We start from the raw sequence: 17,927 nt of genomic DNA, 5'->3' as shown, positions 1-17,927 counted from the left end.
TGTAAGAGAGCGCAATTATGTCTTGGTCACAGGGACGACCATTTGAGTATTTTTTTGTTGTTAATTCATTGTTTATTTTTTTACCAATGCGTATTAAACCGAATATAAAATTCAATTATTAATAGAGTTTCCCTAGTTTTCTTTTTAAGTAAATAGATTAATTTAGCCCCTTTTGAAATATTTACAGGTGTTTCGAAATTAATAAGGGTGTAACCGTGAAATAATGTGTGGGCACTATTTCGGTATTGCAGCGTTGATTGAAAGAGTTCAGTTCTCAAACTCTTTCAGTCAACGATTGCAGTGCTAATATGTCTGTTTGTACCTTGTATTTATAACACGTAATATTTATTGACAGGCTAAATATTGTCTTGTCAGTTTATGCATAATTAATTGCGCCAAATTCGTTTTTCCAAAAATTCAGATTTTTAAAAATAAAAAATATTACTTGTGATACATCGTTAGGGAAAAAAGTAATTTCGCAAAAATTTTAAAAATGCAAAAATCCAATATGACACCTATAAGAAACAACAAAGTTGATGATAGTTCGCAAAAAACGAAACGTCGTATTAAAAATTTAAAAACACCATTATGTAGCACGAAAAAATTGGCAATGCAAAAATGCAAATTATTTTAAAATCGGAGAAGTAAGTTCAGAAAAAAATAAATCCGATTTCGTTTTTTTTCGAATATCTTCGGAACCATTCGGAATTTTTATTTTTTTTAAACGGCATATTATTAAGCTATTAAAAAGTCTCAACTGTGCTCCAATTTAACCATCTTCGTATCTCTTATAGATTCCGAAATCCCCATGTTGAGGTTCGAATTTAAAACACCCTGTATATGGCCAGGATAGCTGTAACATTATATTTAATAGTTGCTTATGGAATGTAACGACATTCTGGTTAATATAGTCAATAGTCCCTAAGTTTCCATTTTGTATTTAATTGGTCTAAAAGTTATTTGTCAATTGACTTTTGCCTGTTACTTGTCAAGAAACTATGGTGGCTATCTAGATAAAAATGGATTTTACCTGTCTCCCGTTAAGTAAAATCCTTACAATATAAATGTTTTGTTTCTTAGTCGTACAAATGTGGTAAAGGAAAGAGGCCCAGGAGACAAGCGATCGCGGGGGCGGAGGGCAACGACTCCGAGGGTACTCCGGCGACCATCGAGGTCTACAGCGGCCTCTACGTTAACGAGGCGAACGACCTCGCCAAATCCGGCCAAGATGACGGCTCGGTTTTCAGTGAAAAGGTGGGTTTTACTTTCCTTTTTTATTATTATTTCTGTTTGATACGTTATATTTGACGTTTTTTCCTTAAATATTAGTTCTTACTAAAATCTTTTAACCTGAATGTCAATTCCTCAGATTACGATTGTACAGGGTGGTCAACTAAGAATGTGAGGTACTGTCTCTCGGAACGTACTCATCGCAGAGGCTTACGGTAAAAAATATTATCACTAAAACGGTCAAGAGAAAAACCTGAAAAATATGTTTTTAAAGTTTCCAAAATGACCGCTAGGGGATGTAACTGCAATCTTGAATCTAAAAAAGTAAAGTTTTTGTGAATTTCGATGTATTAAACTAACAAAAAAATCTTTAAAGTAGAGAACAATCTGAAACTTTTTTGTTCGACAATTTTTAGTGTATCTCTATTCAAGGATTTCCGTAAAAAAACACCCTGTATCCTAGAAATGGCTTAGTCAACTTTAACACAATTGTGTTCTTCAAATGAGCCATTCTTGGGCTTTTTAACTGTTTTAATATTCGAAGTTTTGTTACTGTCACATGTCGCCGCCAGAAGGCTTTTGTAAACATTCTGACACAAATGGTAAATTTTCTCAAAAAAATTAAATGCATTGGTATGATTATTTTTTTATGAAAAAGTAGCTAAATAATGCCCAAACCGACTCGCAAAAACGGCATCTCAATATCTTGTTCCTAACCTAAAATTTAGGCCAAAAAAATTTTATACGAATGTTAAAATTAAGTTTTCTCGATTTTTTTATATTTATTTGTGGCCCTGAAAAAGACTGATTTAAAAGAAAGAGGTTTTTAGCGCCTCCGCAGATGTACAAAATGTTAACCATTATGCTCTATGTATACATTATTTAAGCCTCTTATGGGTAGACAGAAGTGCATTGTGAATTCAGTTTTTCATATCTTCTCTGGTCGTATATTGACTCCGACGAAACACGATGTCCTTTATTTGATCCCCTAAATAAAAATCAAGACAAATTAAATCTGGTGAAAGAGACTTCTTTTTCCAATCCACCGCTGTTGAAAAACTGCATTTCGCACAGCATATGGAAAAATGTGCGGGGCAACCATCTAACTACAAAAACATGTTTTGTCGCCGTTTTCCGTTTGTTCATCTTCCAGCAACAACGGCAATTAATCTGCAGTTTAGTGGCTTTTTTCAAAACTAACGAAAACTGGTCGGGTTTTTTTTTGCAAAATGGGTAGATTTGGATATATATTTGTCACTCAGACTGGCGGAAAGTCAAATTTTATCACGACCAGAGTGTTATGACACACTAAGGGACATGATTACTCATTAGAGTAACCCTGTATTCGATTATAATATAGTTAATATTGCGGAGGGTTGTTGGGTGGGGTCAGAAATAAAACAGAAACCTGTTTACCTAAATGTCGACGTTTCGACTTATATTAAGTCATCCTCAGGACACTGAAATGGATTCAAGTAATTACAGAGATAAAACAAAGTAATTTCAAGGACATAAAAAACACTATTAAAATAAATGTTCTTTAAGTTACAAAAATTAAAACAACAAAAAACAAAAACCACGACACAGTTAAAATTACATTGAGGTACAATCCGTTAAAAGAAATTAAAAAAAAAACAGTATAAAATTATTTTTTTTTTTTTTCCACTTTTCTTTTTTTTTTTTTATATATATTACACCTCTTACCTAAGTCTAGGTTTCTTAAGTTATAATTAAAATAGGAGCGTAGAGTTATTTTTAACATGAGTTAAATTGTAGGTGTTACTGTGGGCAAACTAGAATCAACAATAAGCCAAGAAACAAATGTTTTTATTCTTCCGAGCGTTTATTCATTTAATTTTTATGATTCAATGTTATGTTGATAAGTTAAGGATTAGTAGATAAGGAAGATGTATGTATCTATACGTTCAAAACCAGAAACTTAATTTGTTAATACACTGTGTGATCTAAATTTGGGACATACACTCTTTGACAAAAATAAATTTTATGTTTTAGTTTTATCTTTTTGGTAGTAAATTAATTAAATTATAGTAACTTGCATTTAGATCATCCGTGTCTTGTTTTTTATTTATGCTTTCTTTATCCTTTTTTATATTAACCATTTCAAGTAAAATTCTTTTTTTATAATTTGATTCTCTGCCAATGATCCGAGTGCTGTTAAAATCAAATTGGTGTTGTTGATTAAAGGAGTGTTCTGCTAGAGCAGTCTTCCCAGATGCTGCGTAGTTCGTTGGTTTTACGCTTCTTTCGTGTTCGCTAATTCTGGTTTTTAAGTACCTGCCCGTTAGACCCACATACAGACCTTGACAATCAGAACAGGGTATTTTATAAACCACGCCACTTTGTAACTCATTTGCTGTTTTATCTTTTAGTTTTGAGAAGTATTTGTTGATGGTATTTTCATTTTTAAACGCTATTCTGACTTCATCATCAGAAACAACTCCTGATAGCCTTTCAGACAAACCTTTGATATAAGGAATTTTTGCAAATTTATGATTTTAGTTTTCTTTGACTTTAATAGGTGTAGTTTATGAGGAAAATTGTTTTTTAGTAAAATATCTTTAATTTTGTTAACATTTTTTTAATGAAAACTGGAGTGAGATAAGGCTATTGCGCGGGATTTTAGGTTGCTAATTATGTTTAATTTTTGTTTAAATGAGTGATTTGATTGGTAGTTAAGAAATCTCTCAGAGAAAGTGGGTTTGTGATACCAATCAGTGATGATTGTATTATCTTCTCCTACAATTTAACTCATGTTAAAAATAACTCTACGCTCCTATTTTAATTATAACTTAAGAAACCTAGACTTAGGTAAGAGGTGTAATATATATAAAAAAAAAAGAAAAGTGGAAAAAAAAAAAAAATTAATTTTATACTGTTTTTTTTTTTTTTTTAAATTTCTTTTAACGGATTGTACCTGAATGTAATTTTAACTGTGTCGTGGTTTTTGTTTTTTGTTGTTTTAATTTTTGTAACTTAAAGAACATTTATTTTAATAGTGTTTTTTATGTCCTTGAAATTATTTTGTTTTATCTCTGTAATTACTTGAATCCATTTCAGTGTCCTGAGGATGACTTAATATAAGTCGAAACGTCGACATTTAGGTAAACAGGTTTCTGTTTTATTTCTGACCCCACCCAACAACCCTCCGCAATATTGAAGATATTGGGTCACAAACACGAAATTGAATATAATATAGTTATTTTATTTAATTGGGGTTGGTTCTATTGGATTGGGTTAGATTGAGTTGAGTTAAGCACACGAAGAGTGCAAGCCCCTCGTGTACTTAACATTTACGAGGGGTTGGGATAGGTTGGGTTGGAATAAATTGTTTTGAGTTTGAACATCATTTACCAGCCCTCCATATACTTTTTCATACGAACAGAGTGTGAAAATTTTAGAAAATGTCAAAAGTCCGAACCTCTGCATAAAAGAGTCTGCACATGGGAAGCTTACGCTTCCCCATGGGCTCAACGTCCTAAGTCAAAACAATTTATCCCAACCCAATCTAACCCCATCTCACCAAGCCAACCCAACCCAACAAAACCCAACTCTATTTTTTTAAGAGGTCTTGGAAATAATAATAATAATAATAACGTTTATTATTTACCATGAAAATTACATAGAATATAAACTTACAGGTGTATTCAATATTTGAGGTAAATAAAAGCCAATGTATCAGACTCCTGCATTGAAAATGCAGGTTCTGTTCTACCTACATAGCTACAACATAAAAAACTTTTTAAACTAAACTACTTTTTGAATAAAACTAACGAATTAAACTAACTACTAGATATAATGTACATACATTACATCTAGGTAGTTGATGATTTGGTACAGATTACAACAATACAACAATTAAATACGGAAGAATATATCTAATACTAGCCATTCAATTACAATTTATAAACAAGAAAAATTAAAAATAAATCTTATAGCTCTAATATGCATGTTACTGATTATCCAATAAGATTTGCCTTACTTTTGTTTTGAATCTATAAATGGAATTCGAAATATCAGTTATATCAGGTGGTAGCGCATTAATGATATGAGAAATATTATAAGAGAATGATTTTTTGAAAAATTGATTTTTGTGTTTAGGAATAGTTAATAATTTACTTCTTAAATTTAAGTGGTGAATGTCTGTCCGAAATGTAATTTTGTTGTATAGGTAGGGAGGACTGCGGTATTTAATAATTTTATAAAATAGCACACTGGAATGTAGCTTACGTCTATTAAACATATTAAGCCACTTAAGATCATTAAGCTTATGTGATACATGACCTCGCCTATTAATGCCATAAATAAAACGAATACAAGAGTTTTGCATTTTTTGAACTCTATAGGAGTCTTGACCATCTAGACAAGGTCCATAAACCACATCACAATGATTAAAATTTGACAACACAAGAGAGTCGCATAGCTCACGTTTAATATTCAGATCTAAGTAATGTCGATGAGGGTACATGGTTTTTAAAGCACAATACGACTTTTTAAGATTATTTGATATGTGTCCACTAAACTTTAGCTGTGAATCGAGTGTTAAACCCAAGCTCTTCGTGCTCTCACCTACTTGAAGTTTTTGATGTCCAACAAACAAAGAAAATTCTTCATAAATAGTCCTTATTTGAACGTTACTTCCAAAGAGAATAACTACACATTTTTTAGGGTTTAATTTTAACATATGCTTACTAGAGACTTTAACAAGTGCATCAAGATCAGCATTTATATGGTTCAAAGCAGTTAAATAATCAGAAGGTGCAAAGAAGTGATACAACTGCGTACACACAGAAAAATCCCGATGGATTTTTTACATTTTGTTGTGTAAAAAAAAATGTTTAATTTTAATACACAATTGTTAGATAATATCTCACAGTCCTGTATAAAAATTCTCAGGCATTTTGTATATGTTTTAATGTGTATAATTTATACAATTATTGCATATTAAATTAATACACCATAAGTGGATATTAATTATTAAGATGATGTGTATAAATATTCCACATTTTTTTTTTATCCAATGTAGTTTGGTAAAAAATCTAATAACCAAGTATATTTTTACTACAATTTTTAATTAATTTTTTATTCTGGCTTGTGTTGATTTTATTTACAATTGTGTAGAATAAAAAAGATTCTTGCTAATAGCCCTTCACAATTATTGAATTTTAAAACATGTATTGTGTAGTTATAATACACAATTGTGTAAAAAGGGGGACGCGCCCGACGCCCTTGCCTTTGCCGCTAGAACTTCGTTGTTAGCGTCAATGTTGCCAGATTCAATATTAAACAGTTGTAAAGGTATGCATCAAAATTTGCAGTCGATTTAAAGTTGTTTGAAAATTTGAAAATGATTTAATAGGATATTTAAAAATAAGCCCAATTAGCATAAGTTCTAATTTTATTTATTTAAATAATATCGTGATAATAACACGCGCAAGGAAAAAGGAAACGTAACTTTTTTAATTGGCGGTGTAATCTTTAAAATACATTTGATTTGGCAGCATTGCTATAATTCCCAGTGTCACAGGTGTTCAACTGTTCATTCTTCAGTCCTTCAATCAACCGGCCGGCCAGTGGCGGATTTGCCGGTGAGGCAAGGGAGGCGACGCCTCACCTTGCATAAATATTTAAAAAAATACGATATTATATAGTAGCATTCGTTTAAAAAATGAAAATCAATTAATATTTAAAACCTTTTAAAATTAATTTCGGTAAAATAGTAGTATATAAATCCGGTAAAACCTATTGGTCAGCGGTACCTTCCCGTCGCCTCAACATTTAACTTTATGAACGTGCTCTTTGAGCTATACCCGCCCGCGCAATCACAAAATATCGCCACCGAATGGTCCGATTGAGGCGATCTTCGCTGTCGCCGCATGAAAAACCGCAAGATACCCGGTACGGAACGATTTCAAATTTGGAAAAGCCCGCTGGCAGTCAAGTGGCGGGCGGAGAACAGCACGTTATTAGCAGCCTAGAAAATAGAAAATCTCTATGTTTTGTTATTGAATATTGTTGTTTTTTTTTTGAATAAACATGAATTATTTATTTTTGTAGTGTTAAGTGTTTGTGATTTAGACTTTACAAAACATTTTTAATTAATTATAAAAAGTCATGGCTGTGTTTGGCCCTAAATATGACCCATTACTTTGTTTGCTGGAAATTCCGTTTTTCAGAAGAACGGAAAATGAAAAAAGAAAGATTCTTACTATTGGTAGACCTCAGCCATCTTTATGCAATTTAAAAGAAGATAAAAGATCAGGTAAAGAAAGGGCGATGATAATAATTTGGAAAGGAGTAGTTTAAATTTCATGTATGGCAATATATTTTTTTACATTTCATCTTTGAAATATTAGTATGTAGTAAACTTCTACTAATAATGTAATATAAAAAATAATCATAATATATAATATTTATGTTATTATTATTTTTTATTTAATAATACTAATTATTTTTAAGAATAAAATAATATATTGTTATAAAATCTAATCTATTTTAATATTTATACATATACAATTTTATTCTTGTTTCCTGCCATACATGATGTTCCAAACCACATATACTCAACCGATTTAAAGTAAACCTACTTATGCCAAATAATGTTTTTTTATAATTTTTTTAAATGACTAAATATATAGAATTGGGCTGACTATACCTTTCTTCATTATTCATCCTCTTTTAAATGTTGATCGATCTAAATATTAGAAAATAATGATTATATTATATTTATTTATTTCAAATTTTCCTTAAATCATTTTTTTTAAAATATTAAACATTGTAAAAATATAGGTCGATCAACCACAAGTACTAATTACGTTTCAGGCTCAAAGTATTTTCGTTCCTTTCAATCATCTTGGTACAATACCTATCCTTGGTTGTGTGGGAGTATACATGCTCAAAAATTATATTTTGTTGGCCATGTGTTCTTCTTTCACATGTAAAGTCTGTCTGGGTCAAAGAAGGATACTATGACCTTAAAAATTTGCAACGGTCAGCAAAAAAGCATGCGGAATCAGGCAATCATTTAACATCATTTATGAATTTAAAAAGACTAGAAAAAAACATGTCAACAATAAAAGATTTACTACAGGAAAATGTCTCACATTGTAAAATCATATACAATGAGAAAGTTAGAAAAAACAGAATGTTATTTAGTAACTTAATTGATACCACTATACTCCTAGCAAAACAAGAACTGTCATTTCGTGGTCATCGAGGAAGAGGTTCGAAAAATAGGGGAAACTTTATTGATTTTTTTAATCCCAAAATAAAATATAATGAAAAACTACGAAATCATATTGAAAAGCTTGGAAAATCATTTTGTTCCAAAAACCATTCAAAATTATTTAATTTTTTGCATAAGTGAAGTAATTAAAGAAGAGATTAATCAGCAACTTAAAGACAAGGATTTTTTTGCCGTAATTGTAGATGATACCACCAACATTACTGAAAAATCTCAGTGTGCAGTGTCACTAAGATATGTCGAGAAAAAATCTCTGAATATTTATGAACGATTTTTGGGTTTTTACGATGTGAGTGATGACCGAACTTCAGAAGCCTTATACACATTAGTTGCCAGCGTTTTATCTCCATTTAATTACAAAGAAAAGCTGGTGGCACAGATGGGCATCCAGATCCAAGATTGTTTTGCTACTAACAAATGAATACATCAACGTTATCTCCGTGTTTGAAAATATTATGAATGATCGATCTTCAGGTGCGGTCTCTATTAATAGTGCTAAAGGATTTCTAAAATCTTTTTTAGAATTTGAATTTCTATTTCTTTTAAATGTGTTCAGCGAAATTTTCTTAAAAACAGATTTTCATTATGACAATTTAAAAAAAAAAACATTTGATGTTGTCCTATGCAAAAAATATGTTGATACATGTATTGCGCAACTAGGCGAATTAAGGACAGATGATATTTTGTATAATTTAAAAACAAAATCAGCTAATTTAGTTAATAATGCCAAACAAACCATCAGTTTTTCATATAATCTTAAAGATAAGTCTGACGAAAATATGAAAGGTCTTTATTTTGAAATTCTTGATACAATAGTTGTACAATTAACAGAAAGATTTAAGAACTTTACAGACATACAATTTTTAGCGCTAATTGAATGCAATAACTTGCGTTAAAAACTGAACTGAAAAATAATATTTGGCGATGAACAGTTTTCAGGCTGTAGTCCACAACAAATATTTAATATTCTCACAAACGACCTAAAAGATGTTTTTCCGTATACAACTAAACTTATTATGATGTATGTATACAACTAAACTTAATATCATATTAACTTTACCTATTGCAAGTGCAAGTGTGGAAAGACATTTTTCTTGCCTTAAGACTATGAATCAAGACCGGTTATATGACCTTGCACTCTTGCCAATCGAAAAGTCGCTTATTAATGATATGACTAGTTCCAAAACAGACGAAGAGGACTTTTATGAAAAAATTATAAAAACTTTTTTAGTAACTAAAAATCGAGCCCTTGATTAGTTTATAAAGTTTAATTTGTTAGCTTATTTTTCTTTTAAAATTTGTTATTTAGGTCTGGTATAGAGGTTAATTTTTTGTTCGTTTTCGCATGTATTAAATACATTACAATAAGTAGTACAACTTTATTTTTTTCAAAAAACTAACAAATTTATAATGCAAGTTTTGTTGGAAATAAATTATCTGAAAAATCGCGGTTTCTTATAGCCTTATTCTGCAAAAACGAGTTATAAATATTTAAATAATTTAAATGTGGGTGTATTAAATTTTTGATCGTCTTATAATACCTGTTACAGTCCATTGTTTTTAAATTATATAACTTGAAAATATATTATAATTAATTTTTGGGGTTCGCCTCACCTACCAAAACTTTCCAGATCCGCCACTGCGGCCGGCATTAATTTGTTTTAAAGTTTTTTCGTTTTATAAGTGTTAAAAGTGTTAAAATTGCATAAGAAAAAAATGGATATATTCGTTGAAGATAAACTTAAGGAGTGGGGTTTATTGGACCAACTCCAGGAGCATATTATTATGTACCTATAAATAAAACCCTTAGCTTAAAACTGTATGTTGTTAATATGTAGGTATGTACCTACATAAGAATTTTCGTTGTATTTCGTTGAAAAAAGGTCTTTAGATCTAGCAGAAAATATATAGGGCGTTTTATTTAATAAAATCAACTTATTGCTATTGTTTTATTAACTTTGCAATAAGCTTTTGTTTTTTTTTCAAATCTAAAAGATAATACGGAAAAAAGTATGCAACTTTTGTATAAAAAGTTTTTCTCTATCACTTACAGTACCCCTGTTTATGGGCACACAAATATAAAAAATGGCCCTGTACATCAATGTATGTGTTTATTAGCCTTATTTAAAATCCTGTTTTTACAACTAAGAATTTCCATTTTAAGTTCCTATTTGCGTTCCTAATGTGTATTTGTAATACTACTACTAAAGTTTTTGTGTTTTGTTGTGCAGGTTATGTGTACTTTTTTAAAAGGTATTTAAATAAAAAAATGTTTTTCTAAAACAATTGAATTTTTTTACCCTACCTATGCAACTAAAATTTTTATAAAACATAAATGTTAGAGTGCTTGGGAAAAATAGTCAATATGGAAAAAAGTCATAATTTGCTTAAAATTAAATAAGTAAATTAAGTAACACGATGGGAAAAACTGGGGGCTTAACGTTTGATAAAAAGAAAATAAGTCAAATTAGGAAAATACATATTCAATCTGTATTTTTCTAATATGACTACTTTTTTTACCAAACGTTGGGCCTCACTTATTTCCCATTTTTTACAAGACTTATTTTATTTTAATCAAATTATGACCTATCTATTACACAGATTTATGACGAAATTCTCTAAAACGTATTTTAAATTTTTAAATAATTTGTTTTTTTTTTATACAAATATATTGATTATTTTAAAATTTTTATGAATATAAATACAAAATATTGTAATAAAAAACTCCAGTTCTTATGTTAATTTGATATACAAACCTAAAATAAGTAACCTATACTATATTTAAATTTATAAAACAATATATAGTATTATTATACACAATTTGTAATCAAATTTATTAGTTGAAATGAAAGAAAATAAAATATATTGTTAAAACAACCTACACTAACGTGTGTATTTAAAATGCACAAATTGTGTTTTTTTCCTGTACATACGATGTTAAAAAAACACTAAGAGTTTGCTTTTTTACTGAACAATTATATTAAATAAATATAAAATATTGTCGAATTTAAGTCCACAAATAGTGTACTATATATACAATAAAATAAATCAAATTGATACACAATTTGTTGATTATAGAACCACAGTTGTTTAAACACAATAGCATTGAGAATTTCTACACAAATTGATTCTGTACCATTTCCAGAATCAAATTGTATGTAAAATCTATACAATTGTTGAATTTTTATTCACCTATTTTTAAGAGTGTATCATCTGCATAGAAGTGATACTTACAGTATTCAAAATATTGAGGAAAGCATGTTGTATAAATACTAAATAGTAGTGGCCCCAATATACTACCTTGAGGCACCCCATTAAGAACAGAAAGACGACTTGAAAAACGCTTATCTATGCAAGGCCATGGCCATTGGTCGAAGTCGGGCGATCATGGGCAGTGTCGAACTTCGCCACAGTTTTTCTCTTTTGTTTCCATCCACATTTTGGCACGGTTCCTGCAGGAATATACTTTAAAATTGTGGGGGCTGCGTTTCATATGAGCTGTTCTTCTTTTACTTTTACAATTTTAGTTAGCATTCCTGCTGCTATTTCCAAGTATCTTTTCGCATTAGGCCTATTAAATTACTTTCGGTTATGACTTCTCCTATGGTAGCATTTGTCTCGTTCCTTATGGACGTGAATTTAACACAGTCAAAGATCGTGTGGCTGACAGTGTCATCTTCTGCGTCACCGTACGGGCATTTTGGGCTTAATTTTCTTTTTAATATATACAAGTTGGATCCAAAACACCCATGACCTGACAGGCACTGTCAGACAAGTAATGTCGCCAAATTTTCTAGTAAGCCATGACCTTATATCTGGTATAATTTTTCTGGTCCACTATTGTAAGGCCACTGGCGTGCCATTCCTGCTGCCGTGATTCAATAGTTCTTTCGCGTTCGTTTTTTATTATTTGTTTTATTGTTGTGTGTTTATCTTGATTTCTGACGCATTCGTAAATTCTTGTTCGTTCATCAATCATTTTAGTAATAGGAATTGGTCCTGCAATTAGCATAGTATAGGCTTCTGTTGATACCGTATGATAGGATCTCATACATCGTATCGCAATTTTCCGTTGGCAGCTTAACAATCTTTTATTGTTTGTTTCTAGTTTAAACGCATCGCACCATACTGGGGCCGTGTATAGAATAATGGATTGCACGGCCGTTGCAAGCACCTTTCTTTTAGCACTTCGAGGACCTACTGTATTTGGCAGGACGGCTTGTAGCACCCCAAAGACTTTATTTGTTTTACTAATTAAATTTTTGACATGATCAGTGAAGGATAGATTGTATTCAAGGCTCTTCGCTGGCTCTATTTTGTGTGCTCCTATAGTGAAAGAGAATTCTCATAACATAACCCAATTCAACCCAACCCATCCATCTCATCCCATCCCAACCTCTTGGTAAATGTTACGCATTTACAGTTGTCACCTGCTTGTTGACAAAACTAATCGAATACACGGGTATTCCAATGATTAATCACGTCCAATAGTGAGTGACTTAGTGCGTGATAACACCCTCGTCTCGGGTAAAATGTGGGTTCCCGACACCCTTAGTGAAATATATTGATCCAAAACTACCCAATTTGCAAAAAACCCGACCATTTTTCGTTCGTTTTGACAAAAGCTGCTAAACTATAGAATTACCATTTTTACACATCAATTTTGCCTCCCAGTACCACCCACACCACACATTTAAACTGCAACGATCTTGGTGTTAAACTTGACATGCGGATTTTCTGCAGACCAGTAATGCGTATTGTGCAGATTGACTCTACCGTCGCTATTAAAGGTGGCTCCATCGGTCCAAAAAATTTTAAATAAAAATTCTCTATTTTCCCGAATCATACCAAACATCCAATGATAGTAGTCCAACCTTCGATCGAAGTCTTCCTCTTTGAAGCCGGATGCAAAACGACATGATATAGGTGCATTTTAAAATTAATTAAAATTACTAGTAAAAATTAAAAAAAATATTTGATAAATCAAATAAGTCAGTATATTGTGACGGTCATTTAAACATACCTATGGTCTTTCAAAATATTTTGAACCATTGTTCGCGATATGCCAAATGCAAGGCGTTGTGCTAACATAAGAATTTCCTTAAGTGTACCCCAGTATGTAGTTAATATTTCCTTGGGTTTTTCTAATTCGTTGCCGTTGAAATTTAGGCTGAAAACTACCACTGGCTCGTAAGTTAAGAGACACTAATCTGGGAAAAACTCTCACATCGCAAGGACACCGATTTAGATATCGAGCCGCGTACACTCTTTTTCCTACTGCGGCATTCTGAAGACATTCAAAATAAACTGCAAGCAAATCCACAGCTGCATTCTTCGTAAAACGCATTATTACGACAAAAATTATAGAAAAGTAAGAGAAACTATTGACTATTCGAGGGATATTTATTTATGTTTTTTGCCTGCTAATAATTGCCAAAAAAAATTAAGTATAGGATTTTCGTATAAAATTTTCTTTCGCCTAAATTTTAAGTTAGAAATAAGTTATCGAGATGCGGTTTTCGCGAGCCTGTTTGAGCATCATTTAGCTACTTTTTCATGAAAAAAAATCATACAAATGCATTTAATTTCTTTCAGAAAATTTACGATTTCTGTCGGAATGTTCAAAAAAGCCTTCTGACGGCGACATGTGAAACTAACAAAACTTCGAATACTAAAACAGTTAAAGCCCAAAAATGCTCTTTTTGAAAACACAAGTGTGTTAAACTCGACCAAGCCATTTCTAAGATACAGGATGTTTTTTATGGAAAACTTTACATACCCCCTCCACCACTTTATTTTCAGAGATATAGCAAAAACTGTCGAACAAAAAAGTTTCAGATTGTCCTCTACTTTAAAGATTAAGTAATTTTTTGTTAGTTATAATATACAAAAAATGTACTTTTTTAGGTTCAAGATTGCAGATACGACCACTAGCGGTAATTTTACAAACTTTCAAATATTTTCCAGGTTTTTCTCTCGGTCGTCTTAGTAATATTTTTTACTGCAAGTCTCTGCGATAAATACGTTCCGAGACACAGTACCTCGCATTCTTAGTAGGCCATCCTGTACAAATACTCCGATATTTCATTAAAAAAAAACAAAAGATAATCAGACAGACGCATCACTTCTTTATGATGAAAAAGAGATTAATTAGCCATAAACCGTTATAAAGAACTGCCGGTCTAACACAAAAAAATGACCACGGGATATCGGTTACGTAACCAACAAAGTACTAAGAGAAAAGAATCTCTTCAAGGAACAAAAAAAAGTTAACCGTAAATCGGATTTTTGGTAGTCGGTGACTAACCCAGATTTGGTTAACGAACCGTTAAGCCTGCCAATCTAATGGAGTACCTTTTATATATACGCAAGTCATCCGGGTGTTACATATTAAATTTATGCGATAAACAAATTAAGCATATTAGGACCTGTGCTTATACAAACTCCACGCTATAGCCAATCAAAAATTAATAAAACGGATGTAGTAAAAATATTACAATAATATTTGTATGCAACGTACTCCCTACACTCCTGTTTTTTTATTCTTATACAACGGTATAGTAAAGTAAATTTGGTATTCCATAGACGGGTCCATAAATACTTGTGTGTGACTTCCTTTTGTTGATTCACTCAATAGCAATAGGAAGTTCTTGACTCTTCTTAGAAGGATGGAATAAAATATATAAATTTGAATATTCCTGGAATGTTATTATAATTTTTGCTAGTTGATTTTTTTATATTCTTAAAAGCATTTCAAAATAATCATCCATTATTCTCAAAGAGACTTAGATATATGACCAAAGGAGGAGAAAGTATACTCAAAGTCTCACAAACCAAGCGTCTATTAAAAGTTTCGCCGTATTATCAGACCTCATCTAAATACAAAAATTACACACTAACTCTCACTAACATAAATAAAAATATAAAATATAATATTTTTATTTGTGTCTACAACATCGTGTACCGTTATTAACTAGAGTTAATAACCTCCTTTGGTTTTAAAAAGCATGTTAGTCAAAGAATGCGAATTTCTGATCCAATAATTTTATTTGTGAATTTTTGAAAGTAAGTACTGGCTAAATACTAATTGAACGAGTTTTTTAAAATTAGTTATAGAGCACAAAAAGACAATGAAAAATATTTCGATTTCTCATAGGAAAGTCAGAAAATATTAAAAAGTCTCTTTAGTACTTTGCATTTATCCTTTATACTCGACGTAGCTAATTTTTATCTTGGATGTGTCTTTTTCGTATAGTTTCATAGCATTTTATAATATTAATTAATAATAATAATAATAATAATAGGCCTTTACTTTTAACTCGGCGAAGTTCAGCATATCTGTTATTAACCGAGCATACGTACAAAATACATAAGAATAAATTTACATATTGGCAACTTAAGGTACTAACTAGGCAACGATACTTTTGTAATTATAAAGGTATACAGAAGGTAACACAAGCGTAGGAATAACATTGTATCACTAACGATTTTTGACATTCTATGGCGTAAGTATATTGCTTTTACCAACTAACAATTTAAGCTTGGCTAAGTAAATGTTGCTTATATTTTTTCTTAAATGCAAAAATGGTAGGTCATACAGTTTGCGAAAAATATCAGTGTTGGCTAACTTAGGGCGAAAACACAGTGAAAGCCGGTTTCCTGCTTACCGGAAACCAGCGCCGATCCGTTCCGAATTTCGGCACTTAGTGCGGACACAGTGCCGACGAGAAAAAAGCAAATAAAAACCAGCCTTTTGTCAGTTCCAGGTTAACCTTCGCGTCAACATGGCATCTAGCTCATCTGACGATGAATTTATTGCGTTAGATAGCCTTGTAACTAAAATAATTACTAGAAAAAAAGTTGGTGTTCACTCTATAAATCGTGAGAGGGTACTTTATGGTGAATATCATCATTTGTTCAAGAAGTTGACAGATGACCCTGACCGCTTTTTTCAGTACACCAGAATGAACCATGAAACCTTCAAATATATTCTAGAAAAAGTTAAACATCTTCTAACTAAAAACTGGTGTAACCTTCACAGTCAGCCCATTTTACCAGAAGAAAGATTAGTCATTACCTTGAGGTAAGTATCTTTATAATATTTACGAGTATATATTTTAAGTAGGTTACTAACAAACAAATCATTTACTATTAACAAAACGTCTAGCAAATAATTACATATGTTGGTTTTGTTTCAACAAAAATAAGACTTAAAATGGTTGATTAAATTTTTATTTCAAAAAGAAGGACAGTGGTGGGGGACATTCGGAAGTACCAGAAACCGTTTCAGGTTGTTCCATGTTTGATAAAATGAGACTTGTACATTCTTCTTCTGCAGTGAAACGATTTCTATCGATGTAATTCAGTGATTGATTGGAAATAGATGAGTTGGAAGTTGAAGGACCAAGGATCGTAGATGGAACAGATTCGAACCTATTTAGCGGGTATGAAAATTGTTCAACTAGCTCTTGAACCCGGCATCGAAAAGCTAATACGCGTGACTCAGGAATTTTTTTCACATGAGGCAGAAGACTTTTAAAAAACAAGAGGTGTTCATCTTCTTTCTCATTTGCTCGCTTAGATTTTGACTCTAGGTATGCTACTTTTTGTTTCTCAATTTCTAATAATGAGTCGTTAAATATTTCTGTTGGGCCTCGTTTCTTTTTAGATGAAAATTGTGGTGTCGAAGATACATCAGTATTCCTTTTTGTTCTCGAAGGTGTTTCAATATTTTCTTGCCTTGTATTTTCTACGATATCATCGCCAGCATTTCGTTGAGGAGGTACAACATCTTCAGTGGAACAAAAGCTGGTCTCGTCTAATTCCATCGATGACTGAATCGACTCTTCTGCTTCAGTTTGACTTTCTGCAAAGCTTTCAGTACGACCACTTACTTGTGGCAAATTTCCTTTCAACTTTCTAGGCATTACCGTATCTTTCAAAAATAAGAGCAGTTTGAAGTATGGCCACATGGATGTCGGAGTATCATTTGCGGCATCACCTGAACGTGGAGGAGGAAATTTTCATAATTCTACGGAAAATTGATCCCTGATATACTTCCATTTTTTCCTCAGTTTATTTTCTGAAACAAAATTACATAGTAAAAAATTGCACCGACGCGACGCCGAAATTCAAAATGCACTAAAAAGTATGAAATAAAAATAATTAGTATCAAAAATTTGTAAATATCTTGATTATTCAAAATTCAATAATTTTTTCAAATTTATTGTTTGCTTTCATTATCTTATGATTTTACCATCTCTAAAAATATACTTTCAGGATAATTTTAATTTACACCCCTCACTGACCATTCATTTACGTCAAAACCACGTTCTAATAAAATATGTTTTTTGCAGGTATCTTGCTACAGGCTCATCTTTCAGAATGCTGTCATTTTCATTCAGGGTTGGAGCTTCTACTGTGGGAAAAATTGTAA

The 17,927-nt window shown here is 31.5% G+C and overlaps 1 protein-coding gene across 1 annotated transcript in view; it reads left to right on the top strand.

Annotated features, from left to right (window-relative positions):
* Nucleotides 1-17,927, top strand: part of LOC126739513 (cuticlin-4) — a 105,921-nt gene that overhangs the window by 76,736 nt on the left and 11,258 nt on the right. The window contains exon 8 of the mRNA XM_050445252.1: nt 1,081-1,254. Within this exon, the coding sequence (XP_050301209.1) occupies nt 1,081-1,254 (174 nt within the window). The remainder of the gene's footprint in view (nt 1-1,080; nt 1,255-17,927) is intronic.

The sequence above is a fragment of the Anthonomus grandis genome, chromosome 8 (genome assembly GCF_022605725.1).
Source record: "Anthonomus grandis grandis chromosome 8, icAntGran1.3, whole genome shotgun sequence".
Taxonomy (NCBI): domain Eukaryota; kingdom Metazoa; phylum Arthropoda; class Insecta; order Coleoptera; family Curculionidae; genus Anthonomus; species Anthonomus grandis.
Note: the sequence above shows the minus strand (reverse complement) of the source record. Positions and strands in the feature narration are given on the sequence as shown.